This window comes from Prionailurus bengalensis, chromosome D1, assembly GCF_016509475.1.
Source record: "Prionailurus bengalensis isolate Pbe53 chromosome D1, Fcat_Pben_1.1_paternal_pri, whole genome shotgun sequence".
NCBI classification, from domain to species: Eukaryota; Metazoa; Chordata; class Mammalia; order Carnivora; family Felidae; genus Prionailurus; species Prionailurus bengalensis.
The window spans coordinates 76,901,967-76,919,182 of record NC_057346.1 but is presented as its reverse complement, the minus strand read 5'-3'; the positions used below and the strand labels follow the sequence as shown (position 1 = coordinate 76,919,182).

Genomic DNA, 17,216 nt, shown 5'->3' with positions numbered 1-17,216 from the left:
GAGCCAAAGTTGGACACTTAACCGACTGGGCCACCCAGGCACCCCCTGTGTCAATTTTTACAGACATCTTTTACATGTAATATAGCACATCCACCTAGATAAACCCACTGAAAAGATTTTCTTTTTTGAGAGTTCCACCTTTTAGGTTTAAACCACAAAACTACCAGCCCAAGCCTAAGTTGCTAATAATCAAAATCACCTCAATTTCCTTAACTTTAAAATATAAAGACTAGAGAAAAAAATAATCAACAAAACCATCCTGGAATGAAACTTAGGGGAAATTTTTAAAACACCATGAAAATGAGACCCTGACACTTCTCAACAGTGGTGAGGGCTAGAGAGAAGAAAGAGAAGTTGCCTGCTCAGGTCAAGTTACAGTTTACTACAACTGGACATCACTGGGCAGAGAATCAATGTTCTAAAACTGGGTTGTGTATATTAATTTTATGTTGTATGTATCTCCTGAACATAACATTTTCTCCTCCACAACAATAAGAAAAGCCCATTGTACTCCAAACTATTACCATCTCTCAAATAGACAGGGCCTCATGTGTCTCCCTGTGCCCTTTTTGCCCAGTCACTAATCCATTTTATACACAAAGGGATCCTTTTAAAACACATATTGGAACGTGTCCTTCTCCCCCTTAAAAACCTTCACAGGGCTTCCATTTTACTTGCGAGAAATACAAAATCTTTAACTTGGTCTCGCAGCAACAAAGAAGGCCCTTTCTCTCTCTCCATCATTTCTCTCCAACCACATCAGTCTTTCTTTCAATTCTTCTACTGTTCCAACCTCTCCCAATTCAGAGTCTTTGTAAACTTGTTCCACCAACTCACAACACCCCTGCCAGAGTAATTTCTACTCAGTCTTTAAGTCCCAGCTTAACCACAAGCTCTTCAGAAAAGACTCCCTGGTCTCCCAAGTCTAAAGAAATCCCCATTATTTTCTTCCATACATCCTATTATTCGTGTTCATAGTAGTGATCACAATTACTGTATATTTATTTCTGTGTTTATTCAATGTTTACCTCCCCATTAGAAGCTCACTTCTTCAAAGGAAAGGACTAGGAAAGATTGGTCACCTTGTGCCCATAGCAATATCCAACAGATTATAGGTCGTCAATAAATATTTGTTTAGTTAATGACTAAATCCTCTCAGTTCTCCAGAAGAATTCGAAGTATTTTAAAGACAAATATGCCAAGGCTCAAAGATGTTAACTACCTCCTCCGTGGTTACATAGCTAAACGGTGATGGGTGAAATAGAGATATAAATCCAAATATGATTCTAACACCTGTCTCTCCACCCCACCCCACATGACTGCCCAGACGTGATTTTAATCATCAAGGGACATTCCAGGAATGATAAGAGATCAGGACTCCATCAGCCATTAGCATTTTCGAATCCACGGCACACCTCAATTTTACCAAAAGAACAAACTTTGTTTCTTTCTCCAGGTCACACATTCCTTGACAACTTGCTGCCTGGACACTCTACGTCAGAAGCAAAACAACTTAATCACACAACAGAACATCAGCCTTCAACAAGATACTAATCTGAGTGAGACCCACTTGGAGCTCACATTCAAATGGTGAACATGAGCAGATCCTCAGAGGAAGGCACATAATCTGCAGAAATCAGGTTCCAGCGTTTACTCAAATACCTGTTTTAGTTCCCAGCAGAGGCACCGTGCATTCATTTGACAAGTATTTACTGAGCACTTAGCGGGTGCCCAGGCACTGTGCTAGGCAATAGGCATAGAATTTAAAAAATGCTGTCAACAGCATAACGACGTTCTTAGTCATCTGACCCTCTAGCAAAAATGACCGATGCTGAGTATCGGATTAGAAGGAGATGATGTGATGGAGAACAAGGTGTTCAAGAGCATATCACAGAGAAGGGTCATAACACAAGATCTGAAGCAATTTAAAGGCTGAGTGAAGCTGACCAAAGGATGGGAGTTCTAAACACATGAAGCCGCATGTACCCATAACATGTTCAAGGAAATTAATGGAGTGACAGAAACCCTGAGGTCACATTTTTTTAGTTGGGAGTAATCGAAAATGTGGACTCTGCCTAGTGGCCCTGTATCTAGAACTCTGCTGTCAGTGAAAGACCGTAACACCTGTCAAACAACTTGCTGTCTTTAAAGCCATTGGCCTTATCTGCATATGATAAGCCCCACCTATTAAAAGGAGCCCCCACACATGCACTGCCACTCTCTAGATCCCACTCCATACCCTTTTATAATTTTACCAAAACCATCCACCCATCCTGCTTCACCTCTGGCTTCTACAGCCAGTAACGGACAAGTACCTTTATGATCTGCTACTGTGACTTCTTCCACAATAAGGAACGAATAGGCCACCATTCTTGGCCAAGATGGTTTCTCTAACATAGTTAAAGTTGGATTCCATATAGAGCACCTTTTCCTACCCTCAATCTCCTACCACTAATGTGCCCCCCAGCAGGTAGGCAAGTTGCCTCTGAAATGATGTGCCTGGATGATGTAAAAATGCACTCTTAACTCAAATCCTAGAAAGCCAGTACCTCTCACATCACTGATGCCGAACCTTCGCAGTTATATAGGGGCTAAGGTATACTAAGTACAGTATATTGCATGTGCCTCATTGGTATGGAATCTCTCCACCCATGGACCAGCTAGGAGGGATATGGCCCAACTATATCCTATGACAATTGAACACTCACATGTACTCCACAACCAACATACACACCATAGAAGCCTGGGCCCTTGGGGGTGAGGACATTCCTTTCTTCTTGTCCGCAATGGTTAGGCCAACAGGATGAGCCCGCTAGTGACTGAGCTCTGGATCCTTACAGGTTCTGTCTTAAAGAACAATCCATTTCCTCTGCAATAGTCAACACTTAAGGGTCTATTTGTCCAAGGCAGCTTGACCTTAGTTTCAAGTCTTCTGTCTGGGACAATGTGCCCTTTTCCAGAGGCTCTGTGGGTCCCGATATACTGCAGCACTTCTGGGGCCACAGATGTCACAGACTCCAGAGACAGTACTCTTCAAATGCCCTCTGCTCCCAGCCTCAACGGTTAAACGGAGAGCCCTGTCTTTACGATCCACTTCAGGCCATGGCTGCAGGGATTTTGATAAGACTCCATCTACCAGTACACACAGAACCTGCCCCAGCTGCTAACTGCCAGTTCCTCCATTTAGGTGCTAGATGATGTATTCATCAAGAGCCTCTTTTGACCTCAAATACCCTAAAGTCCTCTCTCTAAAACCATTTCAATTACAAATTCTGCTGGAGACTAGAATGACGAGGAAGACCAGGGGGGAAAATCATACGATGCCAAGAGTGTTTGGGAGGATTTAATTGAGGGCATAAAATCTTAAATAGTACAAATAATCTCAACTCATTTCAGTCCAGACCAGATGACAAGGCAAGTGAGCATGAATTAAAATTACAGATAAACACATTGGGAACAGATGTTGGCAAGAATTTTTTCCCCAACACCAAAAATCTTAAACATGCCACAAAAACCCTCCAAAGTCACTGGCAACCTTGAAGATACAATTAGAGCCAAACTATGAGGGGAATAAAACCCTGAGGTGTGTGTCAAGAATTCTGGAATGTGTCAAATGATCAGTGTCGTTTCCTGGAGCAACTGGAGGATGCACAGTCAAGGTTCGTAGCTTTTTGCCCCCCTTTAACTGAGACCACTGCCAATTCAGGGGCACTCTTTTTTCTGCTGAGGTTACATTCACAATTTTATTACTTCTTCCGGGCACAGGCATCGGTATCACTCCGGGGCCCACTCCCCCTTCACCACCTTATGGGCTCACACTTTACGTGGTCAGGCTCCTGCTACAGTCATTGCCTTAACGTCATGAGGAAGGTAAAGAAATTTCACACTGACGGCACAAACTGTCCTGAAGCATCAGAGAGAAACTGCAACGGGGAACGGGGATGTTCTGGGTGGTACTGGATACCTTGGGACCTCAGCAATTGCCAAATGGCCTCTTCCTGCCAACGTCCATCACTTCGGGTCTTTTGGCAGGTATCTTCCCTAACTGTCCTATTGTCCCTTCCTTAGGGACATCCCGGGTGTACCAACAGCCATGTGGCTTTAACCACCAATTCAGCTGATTACCTTCATTTCCCTTTAAAGGGCCCAGGAATTCCTTACAGCATGTGGCATGGCCCAAGATTTATAGAGACAAAGTGCCACGCCCCTAGAGTCTGGATATCAGTTGTGTTGGTACAATGAACATCGTAAGTCAGTCCGAGCCTGTTACTCTTAACTCTACAGTCTTAGGTTTAATTCCCACAAAGAGAAAAACTCAGTGAAAATCTTCATCTCTCTCCTGGATCAGTCAGGGGGTGGGGGGCAGAGGCAAAATGTGTAACCATATAAGAAAATAGGCATGACTCAAATAAAATGAGTTTCAGAATCATGTCACCAAGTTATAACTCGAGCAAAATGGTCAGAACTCAGCAAAACGGGTTCAACGTTATTTCCTATGTGAAATATAGAGAGTCTATTGAATATCTGGTACTGAAAATCATTTCCTTCCAAGTCACTGACCTGACAGTGATAGAATTATTCTATGTGGTAAGAATGTATTTTCACCTACCTTATCTCCTATATTTAAAGAATTCATAAAATATAATCATTAAAACAAATGCAATTTTAAAAGTTAGAGCACTTTATGCATATCATATAGCCAGCCAACTGGGGCCAGAAAGCACAGAGCACTCTCTGTGCCTTCTCAAATTCCCAGTCTAAACCTCCTCAGGTAGGACGGCTCATCGGAGGCCTAATAAAGACAAACCTCAGAAAACTTCCATTCCCTAAACAGGCCCAAGGAAGATTGTGACTCAGATTGCTAAAGAATGATAAGCTCTCATGGGGTGATTTTCCTCAACTAATGACCTGACATCCACAGTAAGACAGAGAGAGATGATAAATATGCTAATTGAAGGGCCTTCATGAAGGTATTGAGAGAGGCTACAGCCACTTCAGTTTCTGTAATCAATAACAGCAGGGTGGCAGAAACCATACAGCTGAAATCACACCACTGTGGTCATCCCTGAAATACGCATCTCAGGTCATCAGAGGCCCGCCTCTCTGCTCACTTACTGCCTGCCAGTCAGGAGACAATCTCAATTCACAAAGCAAATGGTACAGCCTCTCCATATGCAGGGTAAAAATTACTTTACATAGAAATTGAGTGTTTGTCACCTTTTCATTACTTTCTGTTTTAGAGAGGGGAAAGGATGGTGGGGTGGGGAGTGGTGAAGAACTGAATAATATGCCTTAGAAGAGGCCCACTGGGCTTTGCACGTCTTGTCAGAACAGAAACGAACCAACCCCTCCTCTTCTTGCAAGACACAGGAAACACAGAGGAAAAGGTAAAAGACAACTATAAATCCAAGGAGAAAAATATTTCCCATGGTATTAGGAAAGACTATTATGCTACTTCTAAAGATGTTCTTGGGAAATAATTGGATTAAGAGATCTGGAATAAAATTCATGGAGAGCACAGTTTGAGACAGCAGACCTTAGAGGTCTCCTGAGTTGCCTTTTTGTCAACCAACATATAAATTTTGTGTTTTCATAATAAAGAGAATAACCCACTGCACAGGAAAATGCACCTTTTCTGATTCTCTGCTGTGCAGAGCAAGCCCCAGCATGTGGACAGGCGAGCAGGATGTTCTGGGCTCTGCTCTACTTGGGGTCAACAGAGGTCATGGTACAGAGTAAATGGTGCTGAAAAGGGCCTTTGTCTAACATAACGTTCTCTTCACTCCAGTGTCTGAACGCTGAGGTGGGAGTCCAGAGGAGAAACCTAAGAAAATCCAGATATCCAAATGGGTCAATTCAACTCTTTCACCACCGTATCTTTCCTGAAGACATTCTCTCATTCCTATCAAAATGCAGAGTTGTCGAAAAGCATAAATAACCCTGTCTGATAAAGACACCTCCGAAAGAACTATCAGCAAGCAGCCCCCTCCCAATAAAGCTGGTAGTTTCCCGCCTCAGAAAGCAGCAGATAGGAGAAGGAAGAAAAGCCCCGATTTCACAAATTGGTCCTAGCTATGATCTAATCTAGGAAGGGTTACTCCTGCCTCCCACTTTTCCCTGAAAGCCATGTCAGGTTTGGTAAAAGCCACCAGGTTGCAGCAATGGGGCCTTGAATGAGTCTATTTTTCAATGAGAGGTCACATCTGTCAACATCTTCACTGGTAAAGGCGTGCACGCTGCACGCCTTCTGGAGAAGTATTAGCAGAAGCAGTGGCACGAGGTCTATTGTAAATTGGGTCAGAGCAATGACATTCCTCTTGAATTTCTGTGGGATAATCAATGATTCTGCTCTAATGAAACCATAAATCAGGAAGGATTTACATAAACTGAGTCTCACTTGGCACTTCAACAAATAGCAAGTAACGGATTTTGCATTAAATTATAAGACCTACCTAACAACCCTATCCGTTACCAATAAATGCATCCCTCTGAAAATTCCAGTCAATCTTTAGGTGTTTCTAAAGCATCCTGGCTGCAAACATGCTTATTTCCAAAAGGCAGAAAAATCAGGGCAGATTTTCTGATGGCATCGTTAGCTATTCTTGGCTATCAACACACTACGTTTTCCTAGGAATTTTACCAAAATACAACTTTCTAAAGACCAAGCAGAGAAATCTCTGCATAAGCTGAACACTCCATGATAAAATATACAACATTTCTATAGATCAGAAGATGCTAGAGGAGAGGATCAACAAATTACAGGTTGCTACCTGTTCTTATAAATAAAATTTTATTTGAATAGCCACACCCATTTATTTACCCATTGTCTCTGCTACTTTTGCAAAACAGCTGAGTTGAATATTTACAACAGAAACCTTCTGGCCCACAAAGCCTAAAATGTTTACTTGGTGGCCCTTTACATTAAATATGTGCCAACTCTTATGCTAGAGAAAAACGAGAAAAAAGTGAAATATAAGGTAACCAGAGCTAAATCTGCTATGCTGTAGAAGCTTCAAAAGGAGCCAAAAAGGATCAACTCCACGGGTATTTGAGAATGTGAAGAAAGATGTGTGACAGGTATAGTTTCCAAAAAATAGATAGGAGTTTAACCAGATTTGTTTTTTAAGATTTTAAATGAATGTTAGGTTCTCCTAATCCATGTAAATCTGCCAGGGCAAGACCTTTCAGAAATGAAGGGATAGCTGATCCACAATTTGAAGAGGACAAATTTTGGGAAAGGAGAAAATTCCAGGAAAAGGAAGCAAAACAATTTCTGCTCCAGAATGAATTAGCAATTAGGTGTTACTTAGCTAAAGCTTTTTTCCTTGCACGAAAGTAAAAAAGTTGCATATAATCCTATAAATAAGGATCCACTAGAAGTCCCTGTCTGCTAGATACAGGAATTGGTCCATGGGAAAGGCTCAACAGTCTGCTTGCCAATGCCACTCATGAGAAAAATGTAATAATGATAATGGTTATAATAACCATTATTGCAAGAACTATCATTCTTTTTATAGGAACTGTCACTTATGGAACATTTATCACATGCTAAGCATGATGCTAGGTACTTATGCATTTTTGCATTTAACCCTCCCAGCAGTCCTGTGAAACAGACTATTATTACCCTCAGGTTTAGAACTGCTCAGACTATGACTGAGAAAGGTAAATAGGATATTCAAGTTTCCAAATAGCAGAGCAGAGTTTTGCACCCATGTTACGATCTTCACATTATTCATTAAGCCCTCATGCCCCCCACCCTCATCCCAAGCACCGCTCCACCACCAAGCCCACTTACCTCGACAGACACTGCAGCACTGATTCTCTGGGAGAATGTGGTCCTTTTCTGAGCAGTTCAAAGGAGGGCATGCGTCTGTAATTTTTACTAAAACTCCACCCTGGAAGCCAAATAATCAGGAAACAAAAAAACATTCACATTTGTTAGTTGATGACACAGACATAAAATGCTCATTGTTAACAGCCTGCAGTGATAACAAGTTTCAATAAGTAATAGTACTCCTAGGAATTCCACAATAATGACAAAGTCGCAAATAGAACTTCCAGGATGACACTCCTGGAAGAGAAGGCACATTTCTTTTTCTAGGTCTACACAGCCCCAACTTCAACAAATAAGTTTCGAGTATCTTCTATGTAGCAGAAGGTCACTCTACAGTGGTATTGCTGGGAAGTTCACAATGGGCTGCTGAATGGGGGAGCCTTACTTTGTACGGTTTGCTGATTTCTGTGATATGAATACTGCGATGATGACCAATTTTGAATTACCAACATAGTATCACTGACCAGAGTCAGGAAGTTATGAACAATGAGCTCTCATAGGCTGTTATGAGGTAGTTTCAGTGCTCCTGGATCACACAAACCATTAACGCAAAGATAATTTAAGACCTCTTCCTTGCCCTTGAGGAGTTCCTAGTCTGGATACAGGAAGGAGGGGGCAAAAAAACCCAAAACAAAACAAAAAAACTCTCTTAACCATTATGCAGTACAGTAAGTGCTAAAAAGGTATGATGATGTGTCATGGGAGAATGCTACTGCTTAAGTGGGAAGAAATTATAAGGAAGATGCCAAAGATGAATAAAGGAATGGGGAAAAGGAGACTTTCCTGGCAGAGGAAATAGACATGAGCCAAGGTATCCAAGTATGAATGAACTGAATGGAGAGTTAGAGGAGTATTGGACTTCTCCCTATATGTAAGTAAAATCACTTACAATAGATTTTTAAATATTCACCTGATGAATCTTTAAGACCTCATTTCACCAAAGGTTGTCTTTGGTGACATTACTAGCATCTGTATTTAGTTGTACTGTGAACTCTAAATATTAGTCCATTAATAACTATAAAAAAGGGTTTGAGAGTCTTTTATTTTATCTAAGATGTTTAGCTTTTCTCTCCTCTTCCTAAGAGGCTATTTAAGTCAACTAAGAAGCCAGCTTGAGAAAAGGAGTCTCACTTAAGACCAAAAGGTACTTCTCAAAATAAATGAGGGAATGGGATGGAGCTGGCTAGCCAGGAGAGATGGGGGCGATACAGAGGTTTCCATTTCTGAGACATTAGCATTCCAGTGGCCCCACGGTCCACCGGTTTCGCAGGAAACCATTTCATCAAGCACATCTACTCCTAACTATGAACCTAAACAAAACTCTAAACATCAAATATAAATTTAATTTCTAAACGACTCATCCACCATTTGGAAAATTTGCACCATGGTTTCCTCTCCCGTCTCATTATTTTCAGCCCCAACAGTCCTGCTTCCAATATTCCTTGCAGTGTCTTCTTTTTGTCCTCCTTGCCATTCATTTTTCTATCTGTCCCAAGATATCCAGATCTCTTGCTTTTCTCCCATCTTAAAACGGGACTTAAGATGTGAGAATACAGCCTGGTACCTGTGCACCTTCACTCTCCATCACAGCTATGTTCCATTCTCATCCAGGCCATACTGGGGGGGGCACCTAACCTTGAGAGTGGGCACTGGTCCTAGGCCAGGGTGCCTACCAGCTGTGCCTTAATTTCTGCAACAGGACACTGAACCAATAGACATTAATAACTTTATGATCAGCAGCATAAGCTTTCATGCACAGGAAAGCAAAATGCTTACTTACTGTTAATGCCTCTACAATATCTTTCAATACCAATGTATTTATTATCTACTGCCTCCTTACAAAAACAGGAGTGACAGAAACTGCTGAATCCCCTTTATGAATTCTGTGTGCCCAACCCCCACCATCTGAATGCTTTTCTGCTAATGGCTCATCCTTGCCACCCTCAGATAGTATTCTGGGCATTGGCACCACTTTGCCACACAGAGAGCAGACAGAGTTACCCACAAGTTGTACATCCCCACTGCCACAGCCCAAAGCCAGGGAATGACAGGCATGGGAGGCTCTTTACCTCAAGGGGACACAATAGTTGGGGTCCAATTAGTACTCCAGCACCCCTCCTGGAACCAGGGTATTTGAGGCCTTTCAGCCCAAATCCCACCCTCGCTCAGTTCCTTGCCTTACCCCATTCTGCATCCTCCACACCCTTACTGGTTGCTTCTGAGAGCCCTACCTTGTTCTGAAATCCTTAGTTCAGGGTCTGCTTTTAGCGGAACTCAAATTGAGACAATAAGATAAGTTTTATTCTTGCTGTCAAAAAGGCAACTGTTTAAAACAATTATGTCTAGATGGTGAGATCCTGGGGCGATTTCCTTTTTCATCCTTGTAATTTTCCTCTATGTTCAAAATTTTTTATCTAGAGTGTATATTTGCTTTTGTAAAAAAAAAAAGTAATAATAATACTTAAAATGCCATGAAGACTTTTTTAACATAATCACTCACAAAGGTTTTTTTTTTATGAAAAGGGCTTGCCTTGGCTGATTAAATCAGACAATTCTAATCAACCTTTAACGTATTTAATGAGCAAGATCGTAATTTGAAATGTTTAAATAGAGACAAACCCCATTGCATGATCTTGAAATAGTACGAACTGTGATTACAGTACCCAAAGTGCCACCACATCCACTAGTCCAGCCACATAATTAGGCACAAAACCTTTTTTAACTTTATTTTTAAAACTATTTCTAGTGAGAAGTATCTGATAATTAACATTTTAAACCCTCCTGATTATGGTATGTTATTTTATGACCCCTAGAACTCTGTGTTGGTAGAAAAATACAATGCCTCCATTCTTTCTCATTTAGAGTGACACTCTCTAGGTCATTGGTCAAATATAAACACTTTCAAGTTCTTTACTAATCACTGTGCTTCAGCCTGAATTTCTAATAACAACTCACACCGTTAAGTCAAAAATTGTTGCTGGCCTGAAGAAATGTTGCGGGGCAGCAATAATTGGACAAAGTAAGCAAGACTACTAGAAGAGCTTATTCATCTTTAAAAAAAAAAAAGTATGTTAACTTCTGAAAACACTTGGTGAAAATATTTGAAACAAGAGTTTGTTTCTTATCTAACTGGTGTTGCTAAGGTTTTAAAATGATCCTAGGAAAATGAAAATGAAAGGATCTCTAGGCAGCATTTTGTCAAATGGGGATCTGCACTTGAACCACAGAAGACCAAGAATTAATTACTTGCTCAGTTCTCCCAAGGACGGTACTTATACAGTACCAGTATAGACGCCTAGGAGAGACGTTAACTCAGTGCAACAGGTACCACTGGGCATCAGGATTTAAATCTTAAGAAAGGCTGCCTGGGAGGGACTCAAAGCCTTGGCATCCTATGCCCATCACCTCCTCTACCTGCTGACAGCATCCATTAAATGTGTCCCCAAGGCTGTTCTATGGCCAGTTATAAATACTACCCCATTCGTCAAGAGAATCAATGAGCCATAGCCTCACCAACCTGGTATTCTCAGACAGACTAAAGAGTGATCATTCAATGCTTCTGGATCTAGCTTCTAAAATTCAGAAATGAGAATTATTTCCAAATAAGTCTAACACCATCAGGAGTGGCAGTAGAGAGGCTGAGAAAGGAACCTGTAAAGCCAGACCACACAGGTTTAAATCCAAGCTAGCTCACTGACTACCTATGTAACTGATCTTCTGTGCCTCAATTTTCTCATCTGTGAAATGGGAATAATCATAGCACCTACCTAGCAGGGTAATTACGAGTTTTATAGAAGATAGTTTGTTTAAAATGCTTTAAAAGAAGTGTCTAAAAAATACTAAATGCTCAAGAAATATAGTTGTCAATGACCCTTTTCCATACACAAAGGAAAAATTTAATAAATAACTGTAAAAAGAAATTAATGACTTTTTAAAAGATGAAATTACTCACGTGCACGTATATACACACACATACCACGCGTGCAAAGGGAATAACCTGTCTGCCCCAACTTTTATAAACGGTAAAACTCTAAGCAAACAAAAGCAGTAAAAGACGAACCCAAGCAGGCAGAGCATCTACAATGTGCTATTAGCAGTGCTAAGTGCTATTCCAATAAGCTGGCATTTCGATCCAGGCCCACATCTTCCAGAGGTCTCCAAAGTTCTCTGCCTTGATCCTCTGACAAAAGATCGAGTCATAATTGGGACCCTTGCCAGAGTCACCTACTGTTTCTATATAAAAGATAAAGGGCATTGCTACCTCTAAGCGGCAACATAAAAGACAGATACTGGCGGGGCAGGTGGGAGCCGGGGAGTGCCTGGGTGGCTCAGTTGGTTAAGTGTCCGACTTCAGCTCAGGTCATGATCTCACGGTCCAGTCCATGGGTTCAAGCCTTGCATTAGGCTCTGTGCTGACAGCTCAGAGCCTGGAGCCTGCTTTGGATTCTGTCTCCCTCTCTCTGCTCCTCTCCCACTCGCACTCTGTCTGCCTCTCTCTCTCTCTCTCTCTCTCTCTCAAAAATAAATATTTCTTTAAAAATTAAAAAACAAACAAACAAACTGGAATCATCAGCAGAGTGGGCGAAATTGCCTTTAATCATCCCAGCTGCCTCTAAAAAAAAGGTTTTAGAATCCAAATCATTTTCTCTCTCCTAGAAGTGAAACAATCAAGGCTTCTGGGTGGTTCAGGTGGTTGGGCATCTGACTCTTGATTTCAGCTCAGGTCATGATCCCAGGGTCATGGGATTGAGGCCATGTTGGGGTCCACATTGAGTATGGAGCCTGCTTGAGATTCTCTCTCCCTCTATCTCTCTCTGCCCCTCTCCTACTCATGCACGCTCTCTCAAAAAGAAAAAAAAAAAGTTAAACAATTTACAGAGAAAAGGACCTCTATCAATCTTATATTCAGAGAGGACATGTATGGTGTGGTATAAGAAGAGCTCACATTTACTGAGAACCTACTTTGTGCCAAACACTCTACCAAGTACTTCACGTGCTTTATCTCATTTAATCCACCCAACATCCTATGTGGTAATGTGCCAGCCTCAGGTTGGAAAAAACCCCACCGGCTCCCCCATGCCCAGGTCTGGTAGCTTGCCTTGCTGATTGAGAGATCACAGAACCCTAGCTGCCACACCATCCCTGCCTCTGCTGCAGACTACGGAGCCTCAGTGCACAGCATCTACCGTTGCACAAAGACCACCACACCTACGTGCCCACCAGACTGTTTGGAGACACAGATCTCTGGCATTCCCAGTGCAGCCAAGAAAGTGGGAATGGGAAATACAATAGGCAAGTCTGAGGGTGTTAACCCCTGGGGTAGAGTCTAGTCCCGGAGAGACAGAAAAGAGCCTTTCGTCCACCCACCTCCAACCAAGGCCCCCATAAAGAAATGTATTCAAGCTCCTTGAGAGCTTCTCCAGGTCTCTAAATGCCTCATTCTCCTCAACCTTTATAAAAGAGATTCCTTTCTTTTCCCCAGGGGTGTGATGAGAAGCACATGAACTAATGTAGTAGCAAGCACTTGTAAAGATGGCTATTCTGAGATGCAGTGGTTCCACTCAGCCTCTCTGGAGATGCCCCACAACCCCAGCTGTGCCTCCTCAGTGGAAGGTGGCTGCTCTGTAATGTACCACCTTGTATTTGTGCATCCTCCTCTGTCTCTCACTCTTACATTCCTAGGATGGCTCCCACACTTTGTTCAAATATTACCTCTACAGAAAGGCCTTCTCAGACCACCCACACCTACCCAAGAGCTCTCTATCGTCTCAGCATGATTTGGCATTACATCATACACTTATTTAGTTCCTTATTATCGGTCTCTCTTACTAGACTGCAAGTTCTAGAAAAACAGGGACTTTGTTGTGTTTACCATTCTATACCCAGAATTTGGTACCATGCTAGTATGCAGCAGCTGAGCACGGGAGGTTAGCTGACCGACTACTGAAGATCTATACTTCTACACGTCTTATTTCAAGAAAGAGACAGACGAGGGCAGGCAGGAGACAGGCATTTTCTCACAATATATAAGACACTTGTGAGTAGAGATGGCACCATCCAGAGCTGGCATCACAAACTGATTTCCCCAAAATCAACTCAAAACCTTTCCCAGGGCCACCTGCCAACCTCACTGACTTATGGTTGTTGTTGGCTCCCTTTGCCTTCTCACATCCTTCAGTACTTTTTCCCAAGGCTCTATGTTCCACAGCTGACGACCACCCAGCCACGCAATGACAGTGGATGGGACCTTCCCATCCCAGACAGCAGACCACCACTCAGACACCCACTCAGGCCAACATGTTCCACTCCAGATCCCTATCTAAGCCAATCTATCTATATGTTAATTCCCCCCAAAGGGATGGGGAACGTAAGATTGAAACTTACTCTGCATTCACGGCAGCTCTTAGTTAAAATCCGCTGGCCTTCTGCAAGGACTTTTCCTCCATAGATACATTTTGCTGTAACAAAAACAGAAAAATGGGTCAGTCACGCTATGCAACAAATTGACCTCCATGGAGCCATCCAACTTCAACAGATTCCACAGATTCTCTGATTCTAAACAACAGGAAACTGTTCCCATAAGTCATGGGAAGAGTGTAAGGACAACTACTGAGTCCCCATCAAATGGTCATCTTCATTACATTTGCCATGAGCCCATCAAACTCAGGATATACAACTATTTCAACGTCAGATCTGTCAAAGGAACTACAAAATGAAGTGATGTGGATAGAAGTCAAAACAAGGAAGAAGCAGTTGTCACATCACCATGGAGGATAATAGCAGTAGCTTTAATTCACACACTCCAGACATAAACAACTGGGTAAAAGGAGACTCGTGTGCCATTCATCAGAACCTAAGCCGCCATGCAGAAGGACACCATTTTTTTTTCCTTGTCATCATGGGAAATGCATGTCCTCACATTCTATGTTCCTATGAAGTTCAGAAACTATTGAGAAATACAAGCCAAACCAGTAAAGTACTTATCAATGCACTAGAGAGACTGCCTTGGGAAGGTGAGCTCTATAGGTCACTAGGAAGGGCACGGAATAGACAGGCTCTGTAGCAAAGTTAAAAGCATAAATAGAACTCCCACCATTCAATTTAGATTCCCCTGAGACTCAGTCCTCAACTCAACTTGCTGACCCAACTTTAAGCCAGTGCAGAATATGTTAATTTGATCTGACCCTAATGTGTCTCCACCCAGTTCTCCAGCCACATCAAACTTTCCAGGAACAGGAAAGCAAAGGCCTGATGACTCCCTCTCCTGCACAGAGGAGGATCCTTCTACCCTAGTCCTCAGGAGAGGCAGAAGTGAAAACATGCACTCTAAGACGTCTCTACTACTCACTGTCTTATAAAAACCACCTTACCTCTCAGAGCCTCCATTTCTGCATCTGTTAAAAACAGGTTAATTACATTTGGTAGCTTCTTAGTTCTACAATCCTCCAACTCTCATGGAATGTTCAAGTATATACATACCTTCACAATCAACTTGTCTAACTCCCTCTTGTTAGCCACAGAAAGAGGAAAGCCCAGAGATTTGGTTATACTTATCATCATGATCCTGTAGTGGATATTGTGACATGCTACCCAGATCCCCCTCGATGGCCAAAGGACTCATTCCTGCAGCTGCTGGGACAACTGATGACCAACAGCTCAACTGAATAATGATCCAGGACTTGCCCTTGGTTGAAAGGAGCCACTTTATCCAAGCTCAAATGTTCTTTCTACGGCAGCCCACATACAATGAGTGGTTGATGAAGGTAGGACAAAGTTCCGGCCCCTGGCCCCAACTAGGAATCTCTCTGAAAGGTCATTCCAGCTCCAGAACTCCCTGTAGGAATGACTGTTTATTGTAACTGCATTACAGTTCAACCCCTTCATCTGGTCAATTCTGCTTCCTTCACTATCTCACTCCTACCTCCGAACCGATCCTGATAAAAGTTCCTAATAAAGGACACGCAAATCTCCATTTCAGAGTCTGCTTCCTGTTGGAACCAGACCTACAACCAGCCACACCAAACTTGAATCTGTTCTAGCCTAATATGTCCTTTCTGTGAATGGCACCATTATCTACCCCAGCACTTACACCCCACCATCTGGGGTCTTTCTATCCTCTCTTAATTGCAAATATGAGGCCATGCTTTAAAAATCACTATGGGTCACGAAATACCCTCGGAATGTAGTCCAAATTCCTTAATTCAGCAAACAAAGCCATTCATGTAGCTTTTCCTTACTTCTCAAGCTTCACAGCTCCACAGCTCACCAATTTCTCTGTATTTACTCACCCTCCCAAACATTCAACCTCCACATATATCCCAGCCATGCTTTCCTTTGCTTCTACACATACTATTCTCCAGGAATAGGCAGCCTCATCCACCTTCCCCTGGAAAACCCCCACCCTCTACACCCATCAGTTGCAATGTAGGCCTGACATCCAGCACGAAGCTATTCTTGATTTCCAGCACTGGTGAACTGCCTTCACTTCACCCTTGCGTTGTAACTCTGGACGTAGTTCCAACATAGCACACCTCACATTCTCTCTCAGTTGCCCAATTCATTATACACATCTCCTGCTGGCTAAAACCTCCATGATAGCCTAGGTGTATTTCACCATTTTACCTCCAGCCCCAAGCTCAGTGCCTCTCTGGGCTTACTGTTAATAACAACAAATAATTTTAGAATTAATGTGCCTATAATTGAGAGCAAAAACCAGTCAAAATTTCTGATTCCCAACTAAGAATTCTTTCTGCTATTCAATGCCCTTTCAAACATTAAAAGCAAATACAAAAGTTCTGCTTTTCTTCCAGAACAAACACAAAAAATAGAGAGTTTTCTAAATCAACCTCTCCTCCCTTCCTTCCAAAAGAAAACATTATTGGGGTGCCTGGGTGTCTCAGTCAGTTAAACATCCAACTTCTATTCAGGTCATGATCTTGCTGTCTGAGTATGAGCCCCGTGTCGGGCTCTGTGCTGACAGCTCAGAGCCTGGAGCCTGCTTCGGATTCCGTGTCTCCCTCTCAGGTTCTGTATCTCCCTCTCTCTCCGCCCGTCCCCAGCTCTCTCTCTCACTCTCTCAAAAGTAAACAAACGTTAATTTAAAAAGAAAAAGTTACCCAAAACCACCTTTTGTGCCTCAATTTTCTTGACCGTGACTCACTGGTCCCAGTGATGATGTGGATTCCCCAATATACCTGCATGGGGAGACCGTACATCCACCAAGCGCCTGGAATTCCTGTCCAGGAAACCCCCACACTCCCAGATGCAGCTGCTGCCAGCCTGGCAACATGACTTATTTCAGAGTGACAGTTCTGCTAAATGCACTGCTGTCACATCTGCCATCTGCTTCTCGGCCCAGGCTTGGAAGCAAAGAAATCTTCCT

General features: G+C 42.5%; 1 protein-coding gene across 2 annotated transcripts in view; it reads right to left on the bottom strand.

Moving 5' to 3' along the window:
- NELL1 (neural EGFL like 1) overlaps positions 1–17,216 on the bottom strand; it is an 882,973-nt gene that overhangs the window by 658,357 nt on the left and 207,400 nt on the right. For both annotated transcript variants that reach the window (XM_043580819.1, XM_043580818.1), the window contains exons 10-11: positions 14,219–14,292; positions 7,796–7,895 (exon numbers count right to left, since the gene is read on the bottom strand). In XM_043580819.1, the coding sequence (XP_043436754.1) occupies positions 7,796–7,895; positions 14,219–14,292 (174 nt within the window). The remainder of the gene's footprint in view (positions 1–7,795; positions 7,896–14,218; positions 14,293–17,216) is intronic.